The following is a 25,389-nucleotide window of genomic DNA, read 5'->3' as shown; positions in this document are numbered from 1 at the left end:
TCCCAGTCGCTGCACTAGCGCCTCCTCTGGTCGGTCGGGGCGCCTGTTCAGGGGGGAGGGGGAACTGGGGTGATAGCGTGATCCTCCCACGCGCTACGTCCTCCTGGCAAAACTCCTCACTGTCAGGTGAAAAGAAGCGGCTGGCGACTCCACATGTATCGGAGGAGGCATGTGGTAGTCTGCAGCCCTCCCCGGATCGGCAGAGGGGGTGGAGCAGCAACTGGGACGGCTCGGAAGAGTGGGGTAACTGGCCGGATACAATTGGGGAGAAAAGGAGGGGAAAAACCCAAAGAAAAGGATGTGCATATAAAACTGGTTGTTGGTTTCGGTCATTATGCCGCTGTATTGTTTATAAGGGCGGGGTCACCTAGACGAGTGATGAGACGTTTCTCTCAGTAACCGTCGTGTCCAGATGAACTGACTCACCTGTCTGTGGTTTCCTTACCGGCGTTACTGAGCACGCCTAAAGGCAAACGCAAACATTCGCACATACGTCACCCTGGTACATCTCTTCCGTTCACAGTGGCCGCCACTCACCACAGGGTCGTAATCCCACAGCTGGTTGCCTTTCAGGTGGTGACACTTGAGCATCATGACGGGTCCGTTCAGCTTGGACACATCCAGGCACAGGTCGTCTGTCCTGATCTCCTTGTTGGCCGTGTAGGAAAACACCTGTGCGCACACAAAACATGTCATGATTTAAAAAAATAAAATCTTTTCCTCATCCTTCAGCTGTCATGCCCCCCCCCCCCCCCCTTGTTGGCTTCAGAGGTGCAGGGCAATGCGGCTCAGTGTTCATGGCCGCTTCCAGTGTTGTTGATTTAGGAACGACATGTTATTCTCCTGTTTCCTTCAGTTTGAAACCCTCGGCATAAGAGTGCCAGCTGACTGGCTGAGGTACAGACGTAAACAAGTCGGTAAAAAGACATGAGGTTGAAGACATTCGACGAGGAGCAAAATATTTTTGTTATTTTAACTCTTTATACTACCACTTCCATGAATAATATGAACATGAAGTTTGCGTTGGCTTTACATATTTCTCTGTGTATGACGTCACTCTGCCATTTGTAAATCTGTGTTAAAATTAAAATTTGTCAAGTCAGCAGCCCACTAAGTCACATGCTCAACAGACAAAAACCTACCAAGCAAATAAACAAACAGTGTTTGTGAATCAAACGGGCATTTGTTTGACCTCGTCTAATGAACGGTTGACCCTAAAGACAGCGTATGTGTCCTCTTTACCCCCCCCATTTACACATCAATTCCACCCTACTTCTGTCCTCTGTCCCTTTCATTCAACATCTACCTTTTCCCAATACCTCCCGTTTCTTCTTCTCTGATGGTCCTCCATTACCTGGTTGCCTCCCATGCCATGGCAGTTGAAGATGCCGACCTTCTCGTTCTCTTTGCGGGCCATGTTGTCCAAGCACTGGTTAGTCTCCACGTTTCGAATCTGGAGAAGACAATGAAGACAGCACAGTCACCTGCTGGCGAAGCATGAAACCAGCCCAGGAGACCCGTTCACATCTAGTGGATGACCATGATGTAGCCTAAACCATGAAACCAGTCCAGGAGACCCGTTCACATCTAGTGGATGACCATGATGTAGCCTAAACCAGCCCAGGAGACCCGTTCACATCTAGTGGATGACCATGTTGTAGCCTAAACTAGCCCAGGAGACCCGTTCACATCTAGTGGATGACCATGTTGTAGCCTAAACCAGCCCAGGAGACCCGTTCACATCTAGTGGATGACCATGTTGTAGCCTAAACTAGCCCAGGAGACTCGTTCACATCTAGTGGATGACCATGTTGTAGCCTAAACCAGCCCAGGAGACCCGTTCACATCTAGTGGATGACCATGTTGTAGCCTAAACCACGAAACCAGCCCAGGAGACTCATTCACGTCTAGTGGATGACCATGTTGTAGCCTAAACCAGCCCAGGAGACTCGTTCACATCTAGTGGATGACCATGTTGTAGCCTAAACCAGCCCAGGAGACTCGTTCACATCTAGTGGATGACCATGTTGTAGCCTAAACCAGCCCAGGAGACCCGTTCACATCTAGTGGATGACCATGATGTAGCCTAAACCAGCCCAGGAGACCCGTCCACATCTAGTGGACGACCATGTTGTAGCCTAAACCAGCCCAGGAGACTCGTTCACATCTAGTGGATGACCATGTTGTAGCCTAAACCAGCCCAGGAGACCCGTTCACATCTAGTGGATGACCATGTTGTAGCCTAAACCAGCCCAGCAGACTCGTTCACATCAGTGGATGACCATGTGGTAGCCTAAACCAGCCCAGGAGACTTGTTCACATCTAGTGGATGACCATGTTGTAGCCTAAACCAGCCCAGGAGACTTGTTCACATCTAGTGGATGACCATGTTGTAGCCTAAACCAGCCCAGGAGACTCGTTCACATCTAGTGGATGACCATGTTGTAGCCTAAACCAGCCATGCAGACTCATTCACATCTAGTGGATGACCATGTTGTAGCCTAAACCAGCCAAGCAGACTCGTTCACATCTAGTGGATGACCATGTTGTAGCCTAAACCAGCCCAGGAGACTCGTTCACATCTAGTGGATGACCATGTGGTAGCCTAAACCAGCCCAGGAGACTTGTTCACATCTCGTGGATGACCATGCTGTAGCCTAAAGGCAGTGAATAAGTGATTTAACTCTGGCTGGATATCTGAACACTAGTTTCTTCTGTTTGTTTCTAAGTCCTACTGCCATCTGCTGTTTGCACTTTGGATGTTGCTTTTTCTTCTTGAAAATTTGATCACCCATTGTCTTCGTCTTGATTAGTTTATCCTGGTTTAAACTGGGAAAGTTGGTGGGGTTGGGAGCATTGTAATGGATTTTGTGCTGAATTGAAGTTGTCTGCTATTGCAGTTTAATGTTGTTTTCTTCTTTTAATTTTCCGTTATGGTAATGGACTGGCGGCCTGTCCAGGGTGTCTCCCCACCTGCCGCCCAATGACTGCTGGGATAGGCTCCAGCATCCCCGCGACCCTGAGAGCAGGATAAGCGGTTTGGATAATGGATGTATATCTGAAAACAGTTAGAAACTTGTAGGAGGCTGTAGGTTTGTGTGTGTGTGTGTACCTCTCCTAGAGAATAATAATGCCGAGGGATCTGAGAGTCAGGGTAGACGTTCTCGAGGTACCAGCTGAAGGGTTTACATTGGAGCTTCTGTCTCAGGGAGGAGCGAGACGTGATGTCACCATAATCCACTTTGGTCACGCCTAGAACAAACACACACACACACAGGTCAACATAAAGTTTGACATATATCACACCTCAGTAAGAACAGAAAGACATTTAAAGAGTTCACCATTTGTTGACTGGTTGTTCAGTGTGTTTTCGTTTCCATCGAGGCATCAATTACGAGGGAGTGAATGAAGACCATCATTATCCAGAACATCATTGCTTCATGTGAGTCATACAGGAGTTGAAGTCCACCCTTACTCATGGCTGTCCTCTGCCAGCCTGTGTGTTTGTGTGTCCACACCGAACTGGCAAGGTTAATAGGTGCTTCTTAGCGTGAAATTACCACCCACCATCGCCGCATTCCCCACTGTCAGGTCACCACGGCAACATCGCACTGTCACCCGGTTAATGGATGGATCACAACTGCTACTGAGACGCAACCTCCATTCACATGCCCCGTTTCCCACCACACACACACACACACACACACACACACACACACACACACACACACACACAGACTCACCAGGAGAAATGATGTAGAAGAAATTCTTGAACTCATCCATCCAGACTTCGGCGAGGCGACGGTTGTTTTTGTTGATGATCTGCCCTGTACCCCCAGGAAACGTGTAGGGTGTGGCCTTTCTGAACACGTGACCCACATGAGAGCATGTTACAATCTCCAGGGTCCCGCCGCACTGCCAGATCTACACAAAAGTACAAACCAAAAAACACAAATTCACTGTTAACTTCAGGGAACAACCTCATACGCCCTGACCGAAACTTTTCAGGTGACTTGCTCTCCTCTCCCCTTTGTGCACAACTAGAAAAGTCTGGAGTGGGCGTCCGGGTAGCGTAGCTGTCTACTCCATTGCCTATCAACACGGGGATCGCTGGTTCAAATCCCCGTGCTACTTCTGGCTTGGTTGGGCATCCCGACAGACACAATTGGCCGTGTCTGCGGGTGGGAAGCCGAATGCGGGTATGTATCCGGATCACTGCAGTAGCACCTCCTCTGGTCAGTCGGGGCGCCTGTTCGAGGGGGAATAGCGTGATCCTCCCATGCACTATGTCCCCCTTGTGAAACTCCTCACTGCCAGGTGAAAAGCGGCTGGCGACTCCACATGTATCGGAGGAGACGCAGTAGTCTGCAGCCCTCTCTGGACAGGCAGAGGGGGTGGAGCAGCGACCAGGACAGCTTGGAAGAGTGGGGTAATTGGCCAAGTACAATTGGGGAGAAAACGGGGAAAAAATCCCCCCCCCCCCCCAAAAAAAAGAAAGAGAAGTCTGGAGTGAATGCATGGACAGTATGAAACGTCACCATCCATCCATTATCCAAACCACTTATCGTTACTCAGGGTCGCGGGGATGCTGGAGCCTATCTCAGCAGTCACTGGGCAGCAGGTGGGGAGACACCCTGGACGGGCCGCCAGGCCATCACAGGGCACACACACACACCTAGGGACAATTTAGTACGGCTGATTCACCTGACCTACATGTCTTTTGACTGTGGGAGGAAATGGGAGCACCCTGAGGAAACCCACGCAGACACAGGGAGAACATGCAAAGTCCACACAGAGGACGACCCCCAAGCTTGGACTACCCCGGGGCTCGAACCCAGGACCTTCTTGCCGTGCGGCGACCTCACTAACCACTGTGCCACCGTGCTGCCGGAAACGTCACCATTGTTTATTCAAATCGCAGTCGGGTCACGTTTTCCGAAGGCAGTCATTCAAAATACTGGGCTGTACAGAACCGCATGAGGGTGAAGCCCAGACAGGTGAATCCATTAGTGTGTACAACGGTGAAAGGGTGGCAAGTCACCCGACAAGATCCGCCTTGCAGTTGACGTTGCCTATTGACGTTATAGTCAGGTCACATATTCTGATGGGAATTATCCTGCCGGAAATGGTGACATGGTTTCTAGCTCGGCGTGAAATGTGGAAAAATTCCTCAGCATTAATCTATTGTGCGAATAACAGTTGTATCAGTTTACCAAAGAATTCGTTCATTTTGATGAAATATGCAAACAAGTCAAAATAATTCTCATTGCTGTTTACCCATTAGAAGTATTTCTCATGGAATGAAAGATGGGAATCAGGGAATACTTTGGAAAAACAGCGGTGCCGAGCCAGAAACTGAGCATTCCCTACAAATCCTACCAGACATTCACATCTATGGCTCCAAAAAATCTGTAGCCACAGGAATTCAGTTTGTTTCCAGTGGCTGCTTGTGATAAGAGCAGACGTCAGTGACAGCAACGAGTGGGCGACGAGCAAACGTTGAAACAAGTTCAACTTTATACAAATGCACTACGACGTGAAGATGTGAAAGCTCAAGAAAACCAGTCATTAGAGTGTTTCCCCACGAGTCCCACCAGAAACAGATAAACTACATCGATTCCCGCTCAACATTCATTTCAAATAGAGGGAAAGTTGACCACAACAGTCTCCAGGTTCGGTCCACCTACAGGGAGTGACTGGACTGGTTTACATGGGGAGCGGTTTACATTTGACTTGGATTTGGAACAGACATTTAGAGTCAAAAATGAGAATTCCTGAGGTAAAGCCTTTCCTTGTTAGTGTCCCTGGACAAGGGAAAATGTTGGGAACACCTAGGTTCTGTGTAAGGCTTCTCCACTAGGTATAATACCTCACTGATTTCATATACTGCTGGCAGTCATTCCAACATCCACCCTGGCTCTGCTGAATGACGGAAGCTAAGCAGGTATGGGCTTGGCTAGTACTTGGATGGGAGATCTCGTGGGAAAACTGTCTTGCCGTCGGAAGCGGAGTTGGTGGGCAAAATCCCCATACCCCAGTGTAGTGATGGGGACACTGTGCTGTAGGAGATGCCGTCCTCCAGATGAGACATTAAACCGAGGTCCTGACTCACTGTGGTCATTAAATATCCCATGGCACTTATCTAAAAGAGTAGGGGGTCTCCGGTGTCCTGGCAAAATCCCCAACCTGGCTCTGTCCATCTGGCCACCTCATCATCCCCCCATGTAACTGGCTCAATGAGTGCTCCCTCTCCACCTCAAGCTGATGTGTGGTGAGCGTTCCGGTGCAAAATGGCTGCCGTGCATCACCCAGGTGGGTGCTACACATTGGTGGTGGTTGAGGTGAGTTACCCCCTTCAATGTGAAGTGCTTTAGGTGTCTAAAAAAGTGCCATATAAATGTAATGATGATGATTATTATTTTTATTATTATTATTATTTAAGCGCTGATGCACCAAAAAGCAAGATGCTGTGAAACAAGAGACACTAGTTGTTTCACAGAAATAGATGGGAACTAAAGGTATAGCATCCATTTGTTTCACCACACAAGCAAGCATCCTGTCTATGGCAAAAGCTCACCAAATATGTTAGGAAACCAATTTTGATGGAACACTGGCAAACTGATTACTTCCTTGGATTTGACCTTGAGCCCCATGGGGAAAGTCTTTCTCTGCATTTAACCCATCCTAGCTGTGCAGCTAGGAGCAGTGGGCAGCCGCTGTGCAGCACCCGGGGACCAACTCCAGTTCGTCCTGCCACGCCTCGGTCAAGGGCACAGACAGGAGTATCAACCCTCACGTGCATGTCTTTTTGATGGTGGGGGGAAACCGGAGCACCCGGAAAAAACCCACCGTAGACACAGGGAGAACATGCAAACTCCACACAGAGGACGACCTGGGATGACCCCCGAGGTTGGACAACCCCGGGGTTCAAACCCAGGACCTTCTTGCTGTGAGGCGACAGCGCTAACCACTGCGCCACCGTGTCGCCGACCTTACTGCCGTCCCCAGATTGGTTGGAATGTAGTTTGATAATAATCTGCTTGTTGCTGCTTTTCCAAAGTCCCTGGATGTCGGCAATATTTGAAAGTTGTTTTTTTTGTGGATCCCCCCCCCCCTTTTCTCCCCAGCTGTATCCAGCTAATTACCCCACTCTCCCAAGCCTCCCCGTTTGCTGCTTTACCCCTTCTGCCAATCCGGGGAGGGCTGCAGACTACCACATGCCTCCTCCGATACATGTGGAGTCGCCAGCCACTTCTTTTCACCTGACAGTGAGGAGTTTCCCCAGGGGAGGATCACGCTATTCCCCCCAGTTCACCCTCCCCCCTGAACAGGCACCCCGACTGACCACCCACATCCAGCTTCCCATCTGCAGACAGGGCTAATTGTGTCTGTAGGGACGCCTGACCAAGCCGGAGGTAACATGGGGATTCGAACCAGGATCCCCGTGTTGGTAGGTGACGGAACAGACCGGTACGCTACCCGGAGACCCCCTATTTGAAAGCTTTTTGAGAATGAATTTGAAGGGTTGAGTTCAGGTCGCTAACTGGAATTCCATACAATGTCAATTTTAAAACTGTTCTTCCAATTATGTTGAAACTGAATGATGAAAAACCAAATTTCAAAGACGGAAATACAATTCAGTTTTAATAATTCAAATTGATTAGACTGAAACTGAAAATGAACCGAAGAACACATGACTCAATTTTGTTCTATGCTGGCTTAAATCTCAGGGCAGACCAGAATTCCTCGTAGCACTCCTGGACAAGCATGGAGATGTGTGCTCTCACCCGAAAAGAGATCTCCAAGTTCTCGCCCCCCCAGATGTCCATGCCAGCGTCGTACGTGCCAATCTCCTGGAAGTAATCTCTGTCTATGGAGAACAGGCCGCCTGCCATGGTTGGGGTCCTGCAGGATGGAAAGGGGGGGGGGTACAGGGAGAAAAGAGTGAATCACAAGAGAAAGACTGGCCAGTGACAGTTTCCACATGACGGACGTAAACATGTATTTCAAAACGGTAGGACGCCTCGCCACCTCGGTGCCTCTCTCGCTCTCGGTTGTTTCCTGTTTTTATATTTTTCTGCTCTCCCTGCTGTTGTTTTGAAGTTTCTCACCGTTTAATGACCAGAGTCTCTCTCTCTCTCCCTCCCCTTATTGGGCGTATTTTTTTCTACAGAACGGCTTCCCCTCCTGTATACATCAGGTCTGTTTTGCCCTGACAACCTGTTTCTACTTGCACTTAACTTCTGAATTACCCTGCAGACATGGAGTAACTCGTGAACGGGCACACGTCAATGGGCCAAAAATATATTCTGAAAGCAAGTTTGTTTGCCGAAGAGTGGAAAATAACAACCCTGCCTGTCACAGCAGGAGCAGGGTTTGAGGACTCAAACGCAGAAGCAGTGACAGGTTAAACAAAAGGTTGACTGGTAGGAAACATGGGGGTATCAGGAGCACACATGATGGGAACACGGTAGTGACATGGGAACACGGTGCAGACATGGGAACACGGTAGTGACATGGTAACAAGGTGGTGACAAAGGGAACACGGTGGTGACATGGTAACATGGTGCAGACATGGTAACACGGTGGTGACATGGTAACACGGTAGTGACATGGTGGTGACATGGGAACACGGCAGTGACATGGTAACACGGTGGTGACATGATGGTGACATGAGAACATGGTGCAGACATGGGAACATGGTACAGACAAGGTAACACAGGGGTGACATGGTAACACGGTGGTGACATGGGAACACAGTGGTGACATGGTGGTGACATGGGAACACGGTAGACATGGGAACACAGTGGTGACATAGGAACATGGTGCAGACATGGTAACACGGGAGTGACATGGGAACACGGTGAAGACATAGGAACATGGTGCAGACATGGTAACACGGGGGGGACATGGTAACCCGGTGGTAACATGGGAACACAGTGGTGACACTGGAACATGGTGCAGACATGGGAACACGGTGGTGACACGGTGGTGACATGGTATGCTCTGACATCAAACGAACTAAACAGCCAAACTCAAATACACAGACTACTACTACTATTTTTGGCTGCTCCCGTTAGGGGGCGCCACAGCGGATCATCCGTTCCCATTTCTTCCTGTCTTTTGCATCTTCCTCTGTCACACCAGCCACCTGCATGTCCTCCCTCACCACATCCATAAACCTCCTCTTTGGACTTCCTCTTTTCCTCTTTCCTGGCAGCTCCATATTAACTCAAATACCCAGAAACGTGATTAAATCATCAACAACAGCTTTGGGGCAAATGGGTAACAAAGGAAAACAGAGCAGGAATGCGGACTGGAATGTTGTTGTCAGACAAGACATGAGATGTAAAAACCAGGGCTGGAGTGGCCGGAACCGGAAGCAACCATGACACACTGCAAGCCCCCTTTTAAAGTCCCTGAAGATTTTCCGATATCACGAAAATCAAATAAATTTTTTTTTACTCTTTTTCTCCCCAATTGTACTTGGCCAATTACCCCACTCTTCTGAGCTGTCCCGGTCGCTGTTCCACCCCCTCTGCAGATCCGGGGAGGGCTGCAGACTACCACATGTGGAGTCACCAGCCGCTTCTTTTCACCTGACAGTGAGGAGTTTCGCCAGTGGGACGTAGCGCGTGGGAGCATCACGCTATTCCCCCCTGGAACAGACACCCCGACCAACCAGAGGAGGCGCTAGTGCAGCGACCAGGACACATACCCACATCCGGCTCCCTACCCGCAGACACAGCCAATTGTGTATGTAGGGATGCCCGACCAAGCCAGAGGTAACACGGGGCTTCGAACCGGGATCCCCGTGTTGGTAGGCAACAGAACAGACCGCCACGCCACCCGAACACCCGAAAATCAACATTTTAAAAAAAACAAACAAATACATCACGTAACAGAACAAAACTCAATGTTGTACAAGGCGGATGTGACTATGAGCTGCTTGTGAACGTAGGTAGCTAGGCTGCTGGTCGCCGGCTAACAGCCTGTAGAAGTGGTACGCAACCGTTTGCCACGGCCTTGTAGCCATAACAACACACTAACACAGCTATTAGAGATGTATTACCGCATCTTCAACCACACAGGAAAGGATTAATTAGCGAAATCAGCTGGAGGAGCGATGGGTTGGACTGAAAACCCGCATACAAGTGACCAACCACGACACGTGCAGCGTACGATAACACCACAGCTAATGTGCAGCAAAACACAAACGAGTTATTCCAGATAAACAAACATTACATATGAACGGCCTCGTGTTTAGTACCGTTTATATTCATTTTTAATAGACAGGAAAATTAAAAACACAAGATGGGGAAAGGACGGGAATGATTGACAGTTGTCCCCGGCTGGATGATTTCTACGCCACCCGGGCTACACAGCAGGTATCGACAAACTACCGGGAGGTTTTATGGGTGAACTCAAGAATCCCGTCTCTGATATCTGCCCTGCTGCAGCTGATGTGAACATGGGAATTCTTCCCCTACTTCATTTTCAAAGCTTTATTTTTTTCCATGACATGTGATGTCATCGCTGGGAGGAGGGCACGACTTAATAACGGGAAATATTTGTAAACTGGCCTGCCCGTTGCGACACATTGCACTACTGTTTGCTTCGTCATGTTTGTTTGCAGGCTGCTTAAAAAGTACGCCAGGGAAAAATCCGCCTCTCGGAATTCCGAAAAACAACCGCCCAAAATGGACAGAGGCACAATACATCACACCGAGTGTTTTACGAGCATGACCTTGGGTAGGGCAGCAGTTCTGCCTGGAAACACGAGCAGGAAGCGGGGATGATGGACAAGCAGAAATAAACCCTGTGTTTCTTCCCGAGGCTGGGAAGTCTGCTGAAAAAGACTCTTGTTTTCTCGCTTCGCAGCAACAACACGTCCCGGCAGTGACCGGGCTGGTGCTGACTGCTTGGCTCAGTGTTGTGATGGTGATTATGACCTACAGTTAATGTGTTTTGGAGATGTGAGGAATAACATTAATTTACTCTTGTTTGTGTGTGTGTGTGTGTGGGGGGGGGTGCTATGGGGTCTTGAGACGGAAGTACTTGGATATGTAAGCATTCTGGACTGCACGACGATGGCAGAGTTCAACAAGTAACGGCACAATGATGACAAATTTACCATAGGAAATGCAGATATTTTCATATTTGCAGAGAAACGCTGAGATGTTATCCAGGGTTTATGTTTCTCATTGAAACCAAGTGATATATTTGAGGTTTTCCCCCAAACTACTTGGTTTTTTGTTTTTGGATTTTCCCCCTTTTTCTCCTCAATAGTACTTAGCCAATTAATTACCCCACTCTTCTGAGCCGTCCCGGTCGCTGCTCCACCCCCTCTGCCGATCCGGGGAGGGCTGCAGACCACCACACGCCTCCTTCGATACATGTGGAGTCGCCAGCCGCTTCTTTTCACCTGACGGTGAGGAGTTTCACCAGGGGGACGTAGCGCGTGGGAGGATCACGCTACCCCCCCAGTTCCCCCTCCCCCCTGAACAGGGGTGGCGCCCTGACTGACCAGAGGAGGCGCTAGCGCAGCGACCAGGACACGTACCCACATCCGGCTTCCCACCTGCAGACATGGCCAATTGTGTCTGTAGGGACGCCCGATCAAGCTGGAGGTAACGCGGGGATTCGATCCGGCAAGCCCCGTGTTGGTAGGCAACAGAATAGACCACCACGCCACCCAGCCCCCCAACTACTTTTAAGATGCAATTTTCGTGTGCAATCGCTCCGTAATGTAGCATCTCAGTTGGAACTTAAACACATTACGATACTTCAGGAGATATGTGGACATTTGTCTTTGTTATTCTTCTTTTTAAATAAATATTTGGGGCGTTATTATTTTTGACACAGGCCACCGCGGTGTTGACAGAGCACCTAGTACCTGGTACTGACCTGACTGGCAGAGTGCGGTCCCCCTTGCGGCGGTCCATCTCTCTCTGGGGCACAGGGTACCAGCGGAAGTTCAGCTTCCAGTTGAAGCCCCCGTAAGTCATGTCGGAGCCGGCCATGTACTCAAACGTGTCGTCGCTGATCACGTCGATGATGGGGCACACCACCGTCTTCCTGTGTGGTGCACAGGCGGTCATGAACGGGGAGAGGGTCACACACACACACACAGCACACATCAAGAGGGAGAGAGAGAGAGACACACAGGTGTGAGCTCATACATGTAAAAAAAAAGGAGCTCACATAGACAGACTCACATAAGGTCAGGCACACAGACACATACAGGCAGACAGGCAGACAGACAGACAGGCAGACAGGAAAACAAACAGGCGTGCACACACGCCTGCACAAGTCGGCTGGTCATAACCTCAGGTGGCCATCAATCCAGAGTCCTCTCCCGGGGTCTGACAACTGCTCTCTAAAACCAAATGTACTTAACGTGACAGCCCACGCTGCGCCCTCCCATGCTTCCTTGCCCCATCTGCTCCTTGCTCCGACCACGTGCACATACATGTGCGTGTATCTGTGTGTGTGTGTGTGTGCATGTTTATTTTTGCATCGGCGTGTGTGCACACGTGCATGTGTTCCTGTCCACGGGCTGCTGTAAACAGAGTATCAGTAACTAAGCATCACGTAAACACACATGGGCAAGCCCCCTGCAGGGTCGACAATAGTTGTATTGATTTTTTTTTGCCAGTGTGTACGTAGGTGTGCAAGCCTCCGGTCCTCCCACTCAATCTGCTGACAGGTTGGCGTTCACTGCAGCTACACAAGCAGCGTAGTGTAACGTTGAGTACGGTGTGTGTGTTTCTTACTTGTCTAACTTGATGCGGGCAAGCAGAGGCTCTAGCCAGCCTGTTGTGCACTCGCAGTGAGCGTCCAGGAAGGTGATGACCTGGGGACAGACACGCACAGTTAGACAAATCCAATGAAGCAAAGGTGTTAGGGGTCTCTCTCTCTCACTCTCTCTCTCACTCTCACTCTCTCACACACACACACACACACCTGCCCAGTGGAGATGGACGCTCCTTTGAGGCGAGCGCGGATGAGTCCGGACCTCTGCTCCATCCTAACTACCCTGACTGGAACCTCCAACCTTTTGACATACTGCTCCAATGGACGTTTCAGGAAATCTAACACACATAGAGAAATACACAGGTATCCATGTTAACATAATAGTAATAATAATAACAGTCCAAAGACATGTAGGTCAGGTGAACTGGCCGTACTAAATTGTCCCTAGATGTGAATGTGTGTGGGCCCCGTGATGGCCTGGTGGCCTGTCCAGGGTGTCTCCCTGCCTGCCGCCCAATGACTGCTGGGATAGGCTCCAGCATCCCCACGCGCCTGAGAGCAGGATAAGCGGTTTGGATAATGGATGGATGGATAATAATAATTGCACCCTATCTCCGACTGGTTAAATCCTGCTTCTCGTGCGTCTTGGAGACCAACAGAAGAGAATATGGTGCACCCTCCCAGGTTACAACAAGATCTGATCTAGTCCAACATTTCACTCAAAACAATTGAGAAAGAAATTTGGCTCCATTATTACTGAAGTGACTGCTGCCTGGCGTCTTGCCGAAAAGCACTGCAAAATGTCGTCTAACTGTTATCTTCACGCTCGTATTTTTCACAACATTACCCTACAGCTTGGAAACCAACCAGTTTGGATCAGTAAAGGGGTGCATGCGCTCTATGACATCTATGGTCCCGTCGGCCTCCGAGCTCTTCAAGACATCCAGAAACATTTCACTCTACCTGGCACATCTTTCTGTCTCCAACTCTGCACAGCGACGCGGACTTGTGGTGTGCCGTGGAACACGCCTCTCGCCACACTCCCATTTCACAGAGCTCTGACCGGCCCCAGCGGACCGGTCTCCACATTATACCCCATCTCACACAAGGCCTCTTGTGAGCCTCTATCAAATGACAGGCTGTGGAAGGCGGACCTCTCTTCAAATAGCTCCAACCCAAATTGAAAACTAATCTAGCAGAACATGCAGCTATCTTCCATGAAGCCCAACCATCAAATTACTCATTTTAATTTCACACACAGAACATCCTTCACTCCCCGCATGCTGCATAAAATGAAAGCTTTACCATCGCCAAACTGCCCCCTTTACACCCAAAATGCATTGGGCCCTTTTTTTTTTTACATGGTGTGGGAGTGCACAAGGGTTGTGGAGTTCTGGAAGAGAGTTTCAGAGTTACTATCGAGCATATTGTCCAAAACAACTCTTTACTTGTCAGAAACCCTGTTATGTAATGACAGCTCCAGCGTGCACCTCTGTGATGAGCAGAGACGGTTCTGGCTAGCTGGCGTTACAGCTGCCAAGTACGAATAGCTTGTAGATGGACAGCTCGTCATTCTGTCGATATATAAAGATGGCTTATTGGGCGGCACGATGGTGCAGTGGTTAGCGCGGTCGCCTCACAGCAAAAAGGTCATGGGTTCGAGCCCCGGGGTAGTCCAACCTTGGGGGTCGTCCCGGTTCGTCCTCTGTTTGGAGTTTGCATGTTCTCCCCGTGTCTGCGTGGGTTTCCTCCCACAGTCCAAAGACATGTAGGTCAGGTGACTTGGCCGTACTACATTGTCCCTAGGTATAACTGTGACGAGTGTGTGTGTGTGTGTGTGTGTGTGTGAGTGTGAGCCCTGTGTGATGGCCTGGCGGCCTGTCCAGGGTGTCTCCCCGCCTGCTGCCCTATGACTGCTGGGATAGGCCCCAGCATCCCTGAGAGCAGGATAAGCGGTTCGGATAATGGATGGATGGATGGATGATTGATTTCATAGACACAGCAAGTATGGAACACAGAGCTGCCAACAGGCACCAGGCAAAAACAGAAAATATGTCACAATGGGAACAAGGAATTACTACAATAAAATCTTTAATATAATTGTTCTCTGTGTCCATGAGGTTCAGGGTGGGTGGGGTGGGAGGGAGCCAAAGGGAGGATTTTTTTCTTTTTTTGGGGGGGGGGGGGCAAAACAAATGCTCTTAATTTCTTCTATTTTGTTTTTGGTTGTTTGTCAATTTTGTGCAGATTAATTAATGCATGGACAGTATGACTATATCCATCTACTTTATTTTTGATCAATCAACTTTTAACCCCACCCCTTTATAACCATGTTTAAATACCAATAAATAATTGATCACGAAAAATAATGACGATGATAATAATAATACATTTTAATTGCACAACACCTTTCATTGACAATATCAACGTGCTTGACGGTGCATTAAACAATAAAAACAGACAAACAACAATACTTCTCAGTTAAACTAAAAGCTTGTCTGAATAAAAGTGTCATTTGAGGCCTGTTTAAGGGAGGCCAGAGTCTGAGAAGCCCTCAGGTCAGGTCAGGGGTCGGCGACCGGCGCCACATGAGGCCCTTTTGCCCCTCTCCAGTTGCTCCCTGTGGCTTTGATCAAAATTATATGGAAATGAATAACGGTTACTTTTTAAACATTTTTATCTTCATTTATCATTGTTGTAGGCCTAAAGTGATTCTTATGTTCTCCACACCGAATAAAAAATGTTTAACATAGGGGCGTCCAGGTAGCATAGCGGTCTATTCTGTTGTCTACCAACAAAGGGATCGCCAGTTTGAATCCCTGTGTTACCTCCGGCTTGGTCGGGCGTCCCTACAGACACAATTGGCGGTGTCTGCGGGTGGGAAGCCGGATGTGGGTATGTGTCCTGGTTGCTGCACTAGCACCTCCTCCGGTCGGTCGGGGCGCCTGTTCAGGGGGGAGGGGGGAGGAATAGCATGATCCCCCCACGTGCTACGTCCCCCTGGTGAAACTCCTCACTGTCAGGTGAAAAGAAGTGACTGGCGACTCCACATGTATAGGAGGCTGCAGTCCTCCCCGGATCGGCAGATGGGGTGGAGCAGAGAGACCGGGACGGCTCGGCACAGTGGGGTAATTGGCCAGATACAATTGGGGAGAAAAAAAAAGGGGGGGGGTGTTTTGTTAACATTTCGTCAACTAAAATGTGCATCATAGGCTATGTCTATGGCCGACACCTTTCCCTCTAAATTTTGCCGAACCTCAACAGCACTGGCTAGTCATGAGTCTCCCTACCCCAAGCATGAACTACATAATCCAAATACCGCTTCCGCCTCACATATGAGAGCCTGCAGTACGGCCCTGATATCAAGAAGATCTGCAGTTAACGTTCACAAACAGAAATCTCATTAAACGACTAAGAACACTTTCCTTTAATAAGCTATGATTTTGCAACAAAGTAACTGTTTTAGCAAGTTGTGATTCTGTCAGTGAACTGAATGACCCCGGGCTGTTATTTCATGCTCAGGCCTGAGGGTTATTACTTGGCTGAGGAAAAAAGAAGAGGATTACCTCGCACTGAAGTGGACTTTTGTTCAGTTTTGTGTTTTGTTGGTAATAGCATCCCCCAATAAAAATAACAAAAAGTGTCAACGGTTTTCTTTATTGTAGTTCTATAATTTCATAAATGCAACAAAACATGGTATTAATGTAATGGAAATTCAAAGTTAAAGTACCAAATAATCATAAATAGCTCACTGCAGAGTAGCCACATGTGGTAAAACATAATGTGTGCTCAGATCTATTAGTCATGATGAATGGCTAATTTATACTTAATAGGCTGTGTTATCTTCATTATAAGGCTAAAATATGTTTTGCGGCTTCAGACAGATTTTTTTTTGGCCAAAAATGGCTCCTTCGATAGTAAAGGTTGCTGACCCCTGCCTTAGGCGATTCTGAGGGCGTTCCAGAGACGGGGGGTGGTAGAGAAAAATGCCTGGTCTCTCACTGAGCAAAGCTTCATCCCGGGTGTGTGGAGGAGCAAGCTGTTGCCAGACCGGAGACAGTGGGAGGGATTGTGGGGGGTGAGCCCTTCTTTGAAGTAAGGTGGTGCGTTGCCATGGATGCATTTGAAGGTTAATAAGATGGTTTTGAAGTTGATTTTGTGGGAGATGGGTTGCCAGTGCAGGGAAGCCAGGATGGGGGTGATGGTGGGGGTGTTTCCACACTCTCATCAGGATACTGACAGCACTGTTCTGGATGTACTGGAGCTTCTGGAGGCTCCTGCAAAGAATCCCAATGAAGAGTATGATGGAGTAGTCCAGCCTCAAGGAAACAAAGGCGTGGACAAGCCTCTCGGCAACAGCAAGGGTGGGACGGAGTTTGGCGATGTTTTTAAGGTGGTAGAATGAGGTCTTACAGAGATGTTTAATGTAGGTGTCAATGGTTAGGGAGGGGTCAAACTTTATACGGAGGTTGATGACTGAGGAGGAGAGGAGATGGTTCAGCCAGCAATGGTGAGGGGTGTTGTGGGAGAAAGTTTAACCTGGTGAGGGGTGCCAATAAGAAGGGCCAAGGTTTTGTTGCAGTTTAGCTGAAGGAAGTTGTGCTTCATCCATGCCCTTATCTCCTTAAGGCAGATGTTGAGCCACGTGAAGGCAGCAGATGAATGTGGGGCATTTTTGATGTACAGTTGTGTGTTATCAGCATAGCAATGGAATGGTATTCCATACTACACTGATGACATGACCAAGAGGAAGCATGTAAAGGATGAACATGATGGGCGAAGGATGGATCCTTGTGGGGCACCACAGGAAACAGAGTGGTTCCAGGACTTTGATGCCCCTAGGGAGAGGAGCTCAGTCCTGTTGGTTAGATATGAGTTGAACCAGATGAAGGCTAGTTTGGTGAACCCAATGTAGTCCTGAAGGCGCTTGAGGAGAATAGAATGGTCTATGGTGTGAAACGCCGAGCTGATGTCAAAGAGGATCAGGATGGAGGGACAACCAATATCAGCTGCCAGCAGAAGGTCATTGGTTACCCTGAGGAGGGCCGTCTCAGTGCTGTGAGCAGGCCTGAAACCAGACTGGAAGTGTTTGAAGAGGCTGTTGTGGTTGAGGTGATCCTGTAGTTGAGCTGCAATGTTTTTTTCCCCAGGACCTTGGATTGGAAGGGGAGGTTGGAGATAAGCCTGTAGTTGGCCGAAACTTTTCGGGTCCAGGGTGGGGTTTTTGAGAATGGGGGTGATTACAGTGGTTTCAATAGTTAAGGGGACATGACCAGATTGAAGTGACTGTTAATGACCTGGGTGATGAGAGGGCTGGGAGCAGGAGTGCACAGTTTGAGCAGGGCAGTAGGAATAAGGTCAAAGGTGGATGTAGATGGTTTCATTTGTGAGACCATGGCCTCTATTTCTCCTGGGGTGACTTCAGAGAAACAGAGGAGTGGGTGGGGAGGGGGGGGCAGAGGGTCGTGGATGGGAGGTGACAGGTTAGTGCTGCTATAGATGAAGGACTTAATGTTGCTGATTTTTGTTGTGAAACAGTCCATGAAGTTATTGCACTGCTTCTCTGTGGAGTCAACGGTTGAGTGAGACTAAGGCTTGAGTAGGTGGTTTATTGTGGAAAACAGGTGTTTGGGGTTTCTGGGATTTTTGTTTATGATGTTGGAGTAGAATAGAAGATGTTGCTCAGGGAGTTGTTATAGAAGGATATAGCATCATCAGCTGAAGAAAAGGCCGGGTGAGGAAGGCTAGAGAAATCTGTGGACAAGCTGGCTAGGCTGATGTTTTTTCCAGTTACAGAAATGCATAATGCGCTTGAATTTAGTCGGGGGGGGGGGGGGGGGCAAAAAGTCAGATCAATTGAGACCTCCTTGTGGTCAGAGACACCAAGGTCCTTGACCTGAAGGTTGCTGATGGGGGCAGAGTCGGTGATGACCACATCCTACATGTACCCTTGGTGGGTGTGTGGGGACATCAACATGTTATTGTAGGTCCAGACACTCGAGCAGACTCAGGAATTCAGCAACGGAATAACCCGAGGGGGAGTCGATGTGGAGATTAAAGTCCCAGAGAATAACAATGTTGGCTGAAATTGAGCAGAGTGAGGTGAGAATATCAGCTATTTCAGGAATGAAGGATGGATTAGGCTTTTGGGGGGGGGGGCAAGAAGAATGGTCATGGAGTTGGGGGGGGCATGCATTTTTCGGCAAGACATTCAAGATAGGACAGACTGGGAAGTGGTAGGAGGGATATTTTTAGCTCAGCATGGTGAATAATTGCTAAGCCACCATCACGTCCATTTGGGCGGACTATTTCTATGTACCTGTAGCCAGGTGGACATGCCTCATTTAGGCTTGAGTGAACCCCAGGCTGGTGCCAGGTTTTGGTTAGGCAAATAATGTCAAAATTCTGTCTAAAATGTGGTCATGAAGCAGGAGGGATTTGTTAGAAAGAGACTGTGTTTAGGAGTTCCATGCTGATAAGCAGCGGAGCTTTTGATGGGAGTCGGGTCTTCAGCAAGTCTCTGTATAGGTCGTAGTGCTGTAAAATCCACTCCACATTTTCAGTCTTGCAAACTGCATGGTCTCATGGTGTTACTGATGATGATGTGTAGCGTTGTTGTGGTTCCGGCATTCAGGTCAAAACCTGTAACGCCGACTGTAGCCCAAGATGCCAAGTTCGGTTAGGTTAGGGTTAGGGCTTGTTTTGTAGGCCAAAGGTAACGGTTCTGAGGGCAAAGAAGCTGTGCGAGTGTATACTCCATTGTTACGAAAACTAATGAAAAGGTAAAAACGCGAAATCCGAGCTAGCACTGCTGGCTAGCAGGCTAGCTAACGTTGGCTGTGGAGAAGCAACAGTTCGAAAGGTATTTGAAAACGCACCGGAAAAGAAAAAAGGGGGATGATATGTACGCTGGAAACCAGATCCAAGATGTGGAAGGGGGAATAAGCGTTGTTTTCCAGGGATCAGGCCCATACTGCAACAGGTAGGCAGGTGATCCAAATCAACCAGCGAATCAGGAAAATGGACAGACCAGTTCAAATCTATAAGGAATATATGATGTAAACGCTATTAACACTATTTAAAACTGTCCGAAAAATGTCCAAGAAACAAACAACAAGCAAAGTTCATGGACGAGGAGCGGCAGCCAGTGTGTGCCGGTGTTCCCTCATGCCTTGAGCTCCTTTGCATATACATATACATACAAGTATATACATACATATACACACACATACTTAGAGGCAGAATTATAACATTTATCACCACAAGTGCATACAGAATCATAGGCACACACACACAGACACAACCACGGAGCCAAAGCACATCAAATTACAAGCCATCCCTGCTTTTGTGCCAATGTGTGTTTGCCCCTCATGACCTGTTGTGAGCGCACATAACCCACGACAAGCAGACATTCACAGAGATATGAGTTTCCTCTCCCCTTTCCCCTCACCCTCATATGACTCAGCCCCGCCTGCCATCCCACTGACATCTCTGGGGTTAGCAGGGGTGAAATGAGCACGGGTTTGGTGGGGGGTGGTGGTGGTGGAGGAATTGAGTGTTACAACAGAGTGTAATCCCTGTGGCTGGCGAATTGAAGACCAAATCTCCCCCAAACAGGGATTAACAGCATAGCACAGGGCTGAGTGGCACACACAGCCCATAATATACGCTGACGGCTGGGCACTGGTGCACACCGTGCTGTGCACACCGCCACACATACTGAACACATACACCCAAAGCCACAAGTGCTGGCAAATACCTGGTAGTAAAAAGTAGGGTAAGCTCTGTACAAGTGGGAGAAGGACTAGGACTTAAAGAATTACATGCTCTCTGTGTTTGTGTGTGTGTGTGTGTGTGTGTACCTCTTTCGCTGTCATCGTCCACCAGGACTATCTCCTCCAGCAGTGTGTGGGGCGAGCGGTCGATGACTGAAAGGACTGTACGCAGCAGTGTGCTCCACGCCTCATTGTGAAACACAATGACCACACTGGTGCGAGGAAGATTATCTGGATATAACTTGTTCTTACATCTGGGGGGAGGAAAGGAATAGAATAGAATAGAATTAGTGCCGGGTTGATAATGTAACAATGATTAAAAATACTATATCAGACAATAACAAATACTTTCTTCTTTTTTTTTCTGTACCCCCCCACCCCCCCCTTTTCTCCCGAATTGTATCCGGCCAATTACCCCACTCTTCCAAGCCTGCCCCGGTCGCTGCTCCACCCCCTCTGCCGATCCGGGGAGGGCTGCAGCCTACCACATGCCTCCTCCGATACATGTGGAGTCACCAGCTGCTTCTTTTCACCTAGCAGCGAGGAGTTTCGCCAGGGGGACGTAGCGCATGGGAGGATCACGCTATTACCCTCCAGTTCCTGCCCCCCCCACCCCCACTGAACAGGTGCCCCGACCAGGATGCATATCCACATCCGGCTTCCCACCCGCAGACACAGCCAATTGTGTCTGTAGGGACTCCCGACCAAGCTGGAGGTCACACGGGGATTCGATCTGGCGAGCCCCGTGTTGATAGGCAACGGAATAAACCGCTACGCTACCCGAACACCCCAATAACAAATATTACTAAGAGAATTTCAGAAGTATTATTCATATCAAGTTAAATGTGTGACTTGAAGGATGGAAAGTCAAGAGGGTTAACTGCCTTTAAACAGTTTTTTTCCCCCAAAATGCCCAATTATGTTATTCCTGATTCATCGTTTATAGTATATCCAATATCCAATTGGATATATAATCCAATGAAAATATCCAAGTTTGGGCACAGACAACATATTGACCCATTCTCCAACATCTAACATGATGATATTAGATTAAGGGACTATTTTATGTTCTCTCCAACTTCTGTAGTTCGTTCGTTCGCTCATATTTTCCGCGATGCCCTTGATTTTGTGAGGCATTGAGAGTCAAACGCAATTCATCACAGCGGATCACAATGGATGCACGTCGTACTGCTGTTGTGAAAGTGGTCTGCAGCTTGTGGAGGCGGCGCAAGCTGTAAAGAAAATGGAGGGAACGCAGACAGGCGTTTAATGAGCTGTCTAGCCAAGTCACAGCAGTACAAAGTGTCATCAGATGTGAACAACAGGTTTGCATGAGAACCCGTTAAGAGTTGCCGGTCTCTCATTTTTAGGAGGAACAGGGCAGATCTGCAGAAAAACTCTGCTGAAGGGAGAGCCAAATCAAAAACCTTGTTCTAAACCTGAGTTTTTATGTGAATTCTGCAGTCCTGGGATTCCCTGTTGGATCATGGCATTCCATAAACATGGAACAGATGCAGAATGTAGACAGCAGGGGCATCCGGGTAGTGTAGCGGTCTATCTAACACGGGGATCGCTGGTTCAAATCCCCGTGTTACCTCCGGCTTGGTCTGGCGTCCCTACAGACACAATTGGCCGTGTCTGCAGTTGGGAAGCCGGATGTGGGTATGTGTCCTGGTCGCTGCACTAGCACCGCCTCTGTCGGTCGGGGGTGCCTGTTGGAGGGGGAGGGGGAACTGGGGGGAATAGCGTGACCCTCCCATGCGCTACGCCCCCCCTGGTGAAACTCCTCACTGTCAGGTAAAAAGAAGCGGCTGGCGACTCCGCATGTATCGGAGGAGGCACGTGGTAGGCTGCAGCGCCCCCCCCCCCCCCCGCATCAGCAGAGGGGGTGTAGTAGCTCGGAAGAGTGGGATAATTAGCCGGATACAATTGAGGAGAAAAGGGGAGACAACCCCCCCCCCCCAAAAAAAAAGACAGCAGGGACAATAAAATCCAGACAAAACACTGAGCCGATATAGACAGATAGTCTGGGGGGAGAGTGAGAGACAGAGAGAGAGACAGAGAGAGAGAGAGAGAGAGAGAGAGAGAGAGAGAGGGGAGAGAGAGAGAGAGAGAGAGAGAGAGAGAGCATGGTAGAAACAGAAAGTGTGCAAAATAACAAGGCAGGAAGCTCAGGTAAAATCTCCACCATTCTGTGAGCGAGTGCTGAGAGATAAAGAACCATTTCACCAGATGAGCGAGACACGAAGAGCGGAAGAGAGACCAGGACAAACCGCTGAGCCTCAAACCGAAGTGGACTGAGCAGTCGGCGAGGCTCTGCAGGCATCACAGTCCTCACGGGCCACCGGACAAACCGCATCCGTCACGCTTTCAAACATTTACTCTAAACAAAGACAAATACGGCCGACTGACGAGCGAGTAACCGACCCTGCGTCCAAGAGACTCACAATGACATACTGGCACGTGCACACACACACACACACACACACACACACACACGCACACTCGCAGAGAGCCAGGGTGATATGACACCTGATTAACGATGCTAATTAAAGTGAGTCAGTATCACCGCGGTTCTCTTACCAACCTAACAGAGCAAGGCGGGAATGAGGGCAGGCAGACCGAAGACGGTTTCTGCAAACGCTGTGACCCCGGCAGATCCAAACGGGTCTCCCGGGGCGTCCGGGTAGCGTGGCGGTCTACTGCGTTGCCTACCAACACGGGGATCGCCGGTTCGAATCCCCGTGTTACCTCCGGCTCGGCGGGGCATCCCTACAGATGCAACTGGCCGTGTCTGCGGTGTGGGAAGCCGGGTGTGTGTCCTGGTCGCTGCAGCCTTTAGTCAGCTGGTTAACGAAGCCGCCCGTGGTGCGGGAGACACGGGTTCGCGTCCCGGCTGTGGCAGTTCCTGTGGCGATTCCTGGGCTGTCCGTCCCCCCGAATTCACTACATTGGTGCCAGAAGTGGGACGGTGAGACGGCGAGGCCATCGGAAGCGCGTGCGCCCGGAGGTGTGAGGGAGCTGACATGCTGAAGCGCACTTCCTGAAGGAGGGGGGGCAGTGTAACGACCCCGGATAAATAGACTCGCTAGCCCTTAGCTAACGGGGCCGACCCTTTAGTCGACCGGTTAACGTTGTCACCCGTGGTGCGGGAGATCCGGGTTCGCCTCCTCTGGTCGGTCAGGGTGTCTGTGCGGTTGGGGGGGGGGGGTGGTAGTGTGCTCCTCCCACGTGCTACGCCCCCCTGGCGAAACTCCTCACTGTCAGGTGGAAAGAAGCGGCTGGCGACTCCACATGTATCGGAGGAGGCACCTGGTAGTCTGCAGCCCTCCCTGGATCGGCAGAGGGGGTGGAGAAGCAACCGGGGCAGCTCGGAAGAGTGGGGTAATTGGCCGGATACAATTGGGAAGAAAAAGGGGGAACACCCCCCCCCCCCACAAAAGAAAAGGTCTCCAAATGATTACTTAGGAAACGGGAATACAATAAGTTGCCAAAGTCACAGAATTGTGTAACGTGGTTGAATCGGAATTCTGTGTGATTAACCTGGGAATTCTGGTTTGGGATCATGTGTGTATATATACATGTATATATATATATATATATATATATATATATATATATATATATATATATATATATATATATATATATATATATTTGATACCGGGGAAAACCACGGCTGATTTTTTTATTTATTTTTTGTTGCTTTGTACGTGCTCTTGGCAACCGGTCCCCCTACAGACAAACAAAAGACATCCATAAATTATGCTGGAATGTGTGTGGATACAGAAAGTGTATTTCCAAATAAACACAGGCTCGGAACAAAGCGCACGGCTGTCGAGCCAAGTTCTGAGAAGCCGGCCAAACAGAGCGCACCTTCTCCAAAACACGTCCCCAACCCTGTATAACCGTCTCCACCAAAGGGAACGAGTAGAAATAGCCATTTTTCTCTAAAACACACAGGTTTGAGACCCCCGCTACCCCACCCCCACCCCTTAATATGAGTGTGTGTTGCGCGGCTGATCTGGAGAAACCTGACACCGTGCCGCTGCAGAGCTCCTGGCCGGCCTCCTGCGCCAGCCAGCTTAGGCTGCGGCGTCCAATCCCTTCCTCCCCGTGTGATGTCTCACAAATGTGTTCCACGCAGCGGACGTGTCCTAATCGCCGGGAACTGGGACACGCGGACGAGATTGATCTGCGCAGCAGATGGCAGAGAAAACGGACTCATCCGATCCCGTACCGACGGCACATCCCTACTCCCCTAACACACAACGACAAAGCAGACATCTTTTTTTGTGCTCGCTGGTTTTCGGGTTTAAGCAATATGGCTTCATTGGGAAGCCTGCAATAGAAGAAGGTGGTGGTGGTGGTGGTGTGTGTGTGTGTGTGTGTGGGGGGGGGGGGTGATGGAAACGGTGTGTGGAGACGGGTGAAGACCAGCACCAACCGAAGAACGAAGCACGACGCCACAGCCGGACCCGACACCCACCTTTTACCCCCCTTGTTTTTCTGATGTTCAGAGAATGCCCCATGTGGCGAGTTTACATGGTGAACAATAGAAACCGGGCCGACTTTCTTACAGTCCTGATGGGACGTCTCCCTCTGTGTTCTACCTCCCTCCCTCCCCCCTCCCTCAGCTCTCTCTCTCTCTCCAGATCCCCAGAATGCTCTCTCTCGCTCTCTCTTGGGCTCTCCCTCCCTCTCTCTTGCCCTCCCTCTTTCTGTCTCTCCCTCTATCTCTCTCTCCCTCTCTCCTGCTCTTCCAGATAGAAGGAATGTAGAAATGGCAGAGAAGAGGTCAAGAACACAGACCCCTCTACAGCTTCCTCTAAAGCCCATTAGCTCATCCACACACACT

At 49.4% G+C, this 25,389-nt stretch overlaps 1 protein-coding gene across 1 annotated transcript in view; it reads right to left on the bottom strand.

Moving 5' to 3' along the window:
• galnt1 (UDP-N-acetyl-alpha-D-galactosamine:polypeptide N-acetylgalactosaminyltransferase 1) overlaps positions 1 to 25,389 on the bottom strand; it is a 30,603-nt gene that overhangs the window by 2,595 nt on the left and 2,619 nt on the right. Inside the window, exons 3-11 of the mRNA XM_056287031.1 lie at positions 20,619 to 20,785; positions 12,967 to 13,094; positions 12,777 to 12,856; positions 11,908 to 12,078; positions 7,788 to 7,905; positions 3,744 to 3,924; positions 3,113 to 3,252; positions 1,355 to 1,453; positions 538 to 672 (exon numbers count right to left, since the gene is read on the bottom strand). Coding sequence (XP_056143006.1) covers positions 538 to 672; positions 1,355 to 1,453; positions 3,113 to 3,252; positions 3,744 to 3,924; positions 7,788 to 7,905; positions 11,908 to 12,078; positions 12,777 to 12,856; positions 12,967 to 13,094; positions 20,619 to 20,785 — 1,219 coding nt within the window. The remainder of the gene's footprint in view (positions 1 to 537; positions 673 to 1,354; positions 1,454 to 3,112; positions 3,253 to 3,743; positions 3,925 to 7,787; positions 7,906 to 11,907; positions 12,079 to 12,776; positions 12,857 to 12,966; positions 13,095 to 20,618; positions 20,786 to 25,389) is intronic.

This window comes from Lampris incognitus, chromosome 9 (genome assembly GCF_029633865.1).
Source record: "Lampris incognitus isolate fLamInc1 chromosome 9, fLamInc1.hap2, whole genome shotgun sequence".
Lineage (NCBI taxonomy): Eukaryota > Metazoa > Chordata > Actinopteri > Lampriformes > Lampridae > Lampris > Lampris incognitus.
Note: the sequence above shows the minus strand (reverse complement) of the source record. Positions and strands in the feature narration are given on the sequence as shown.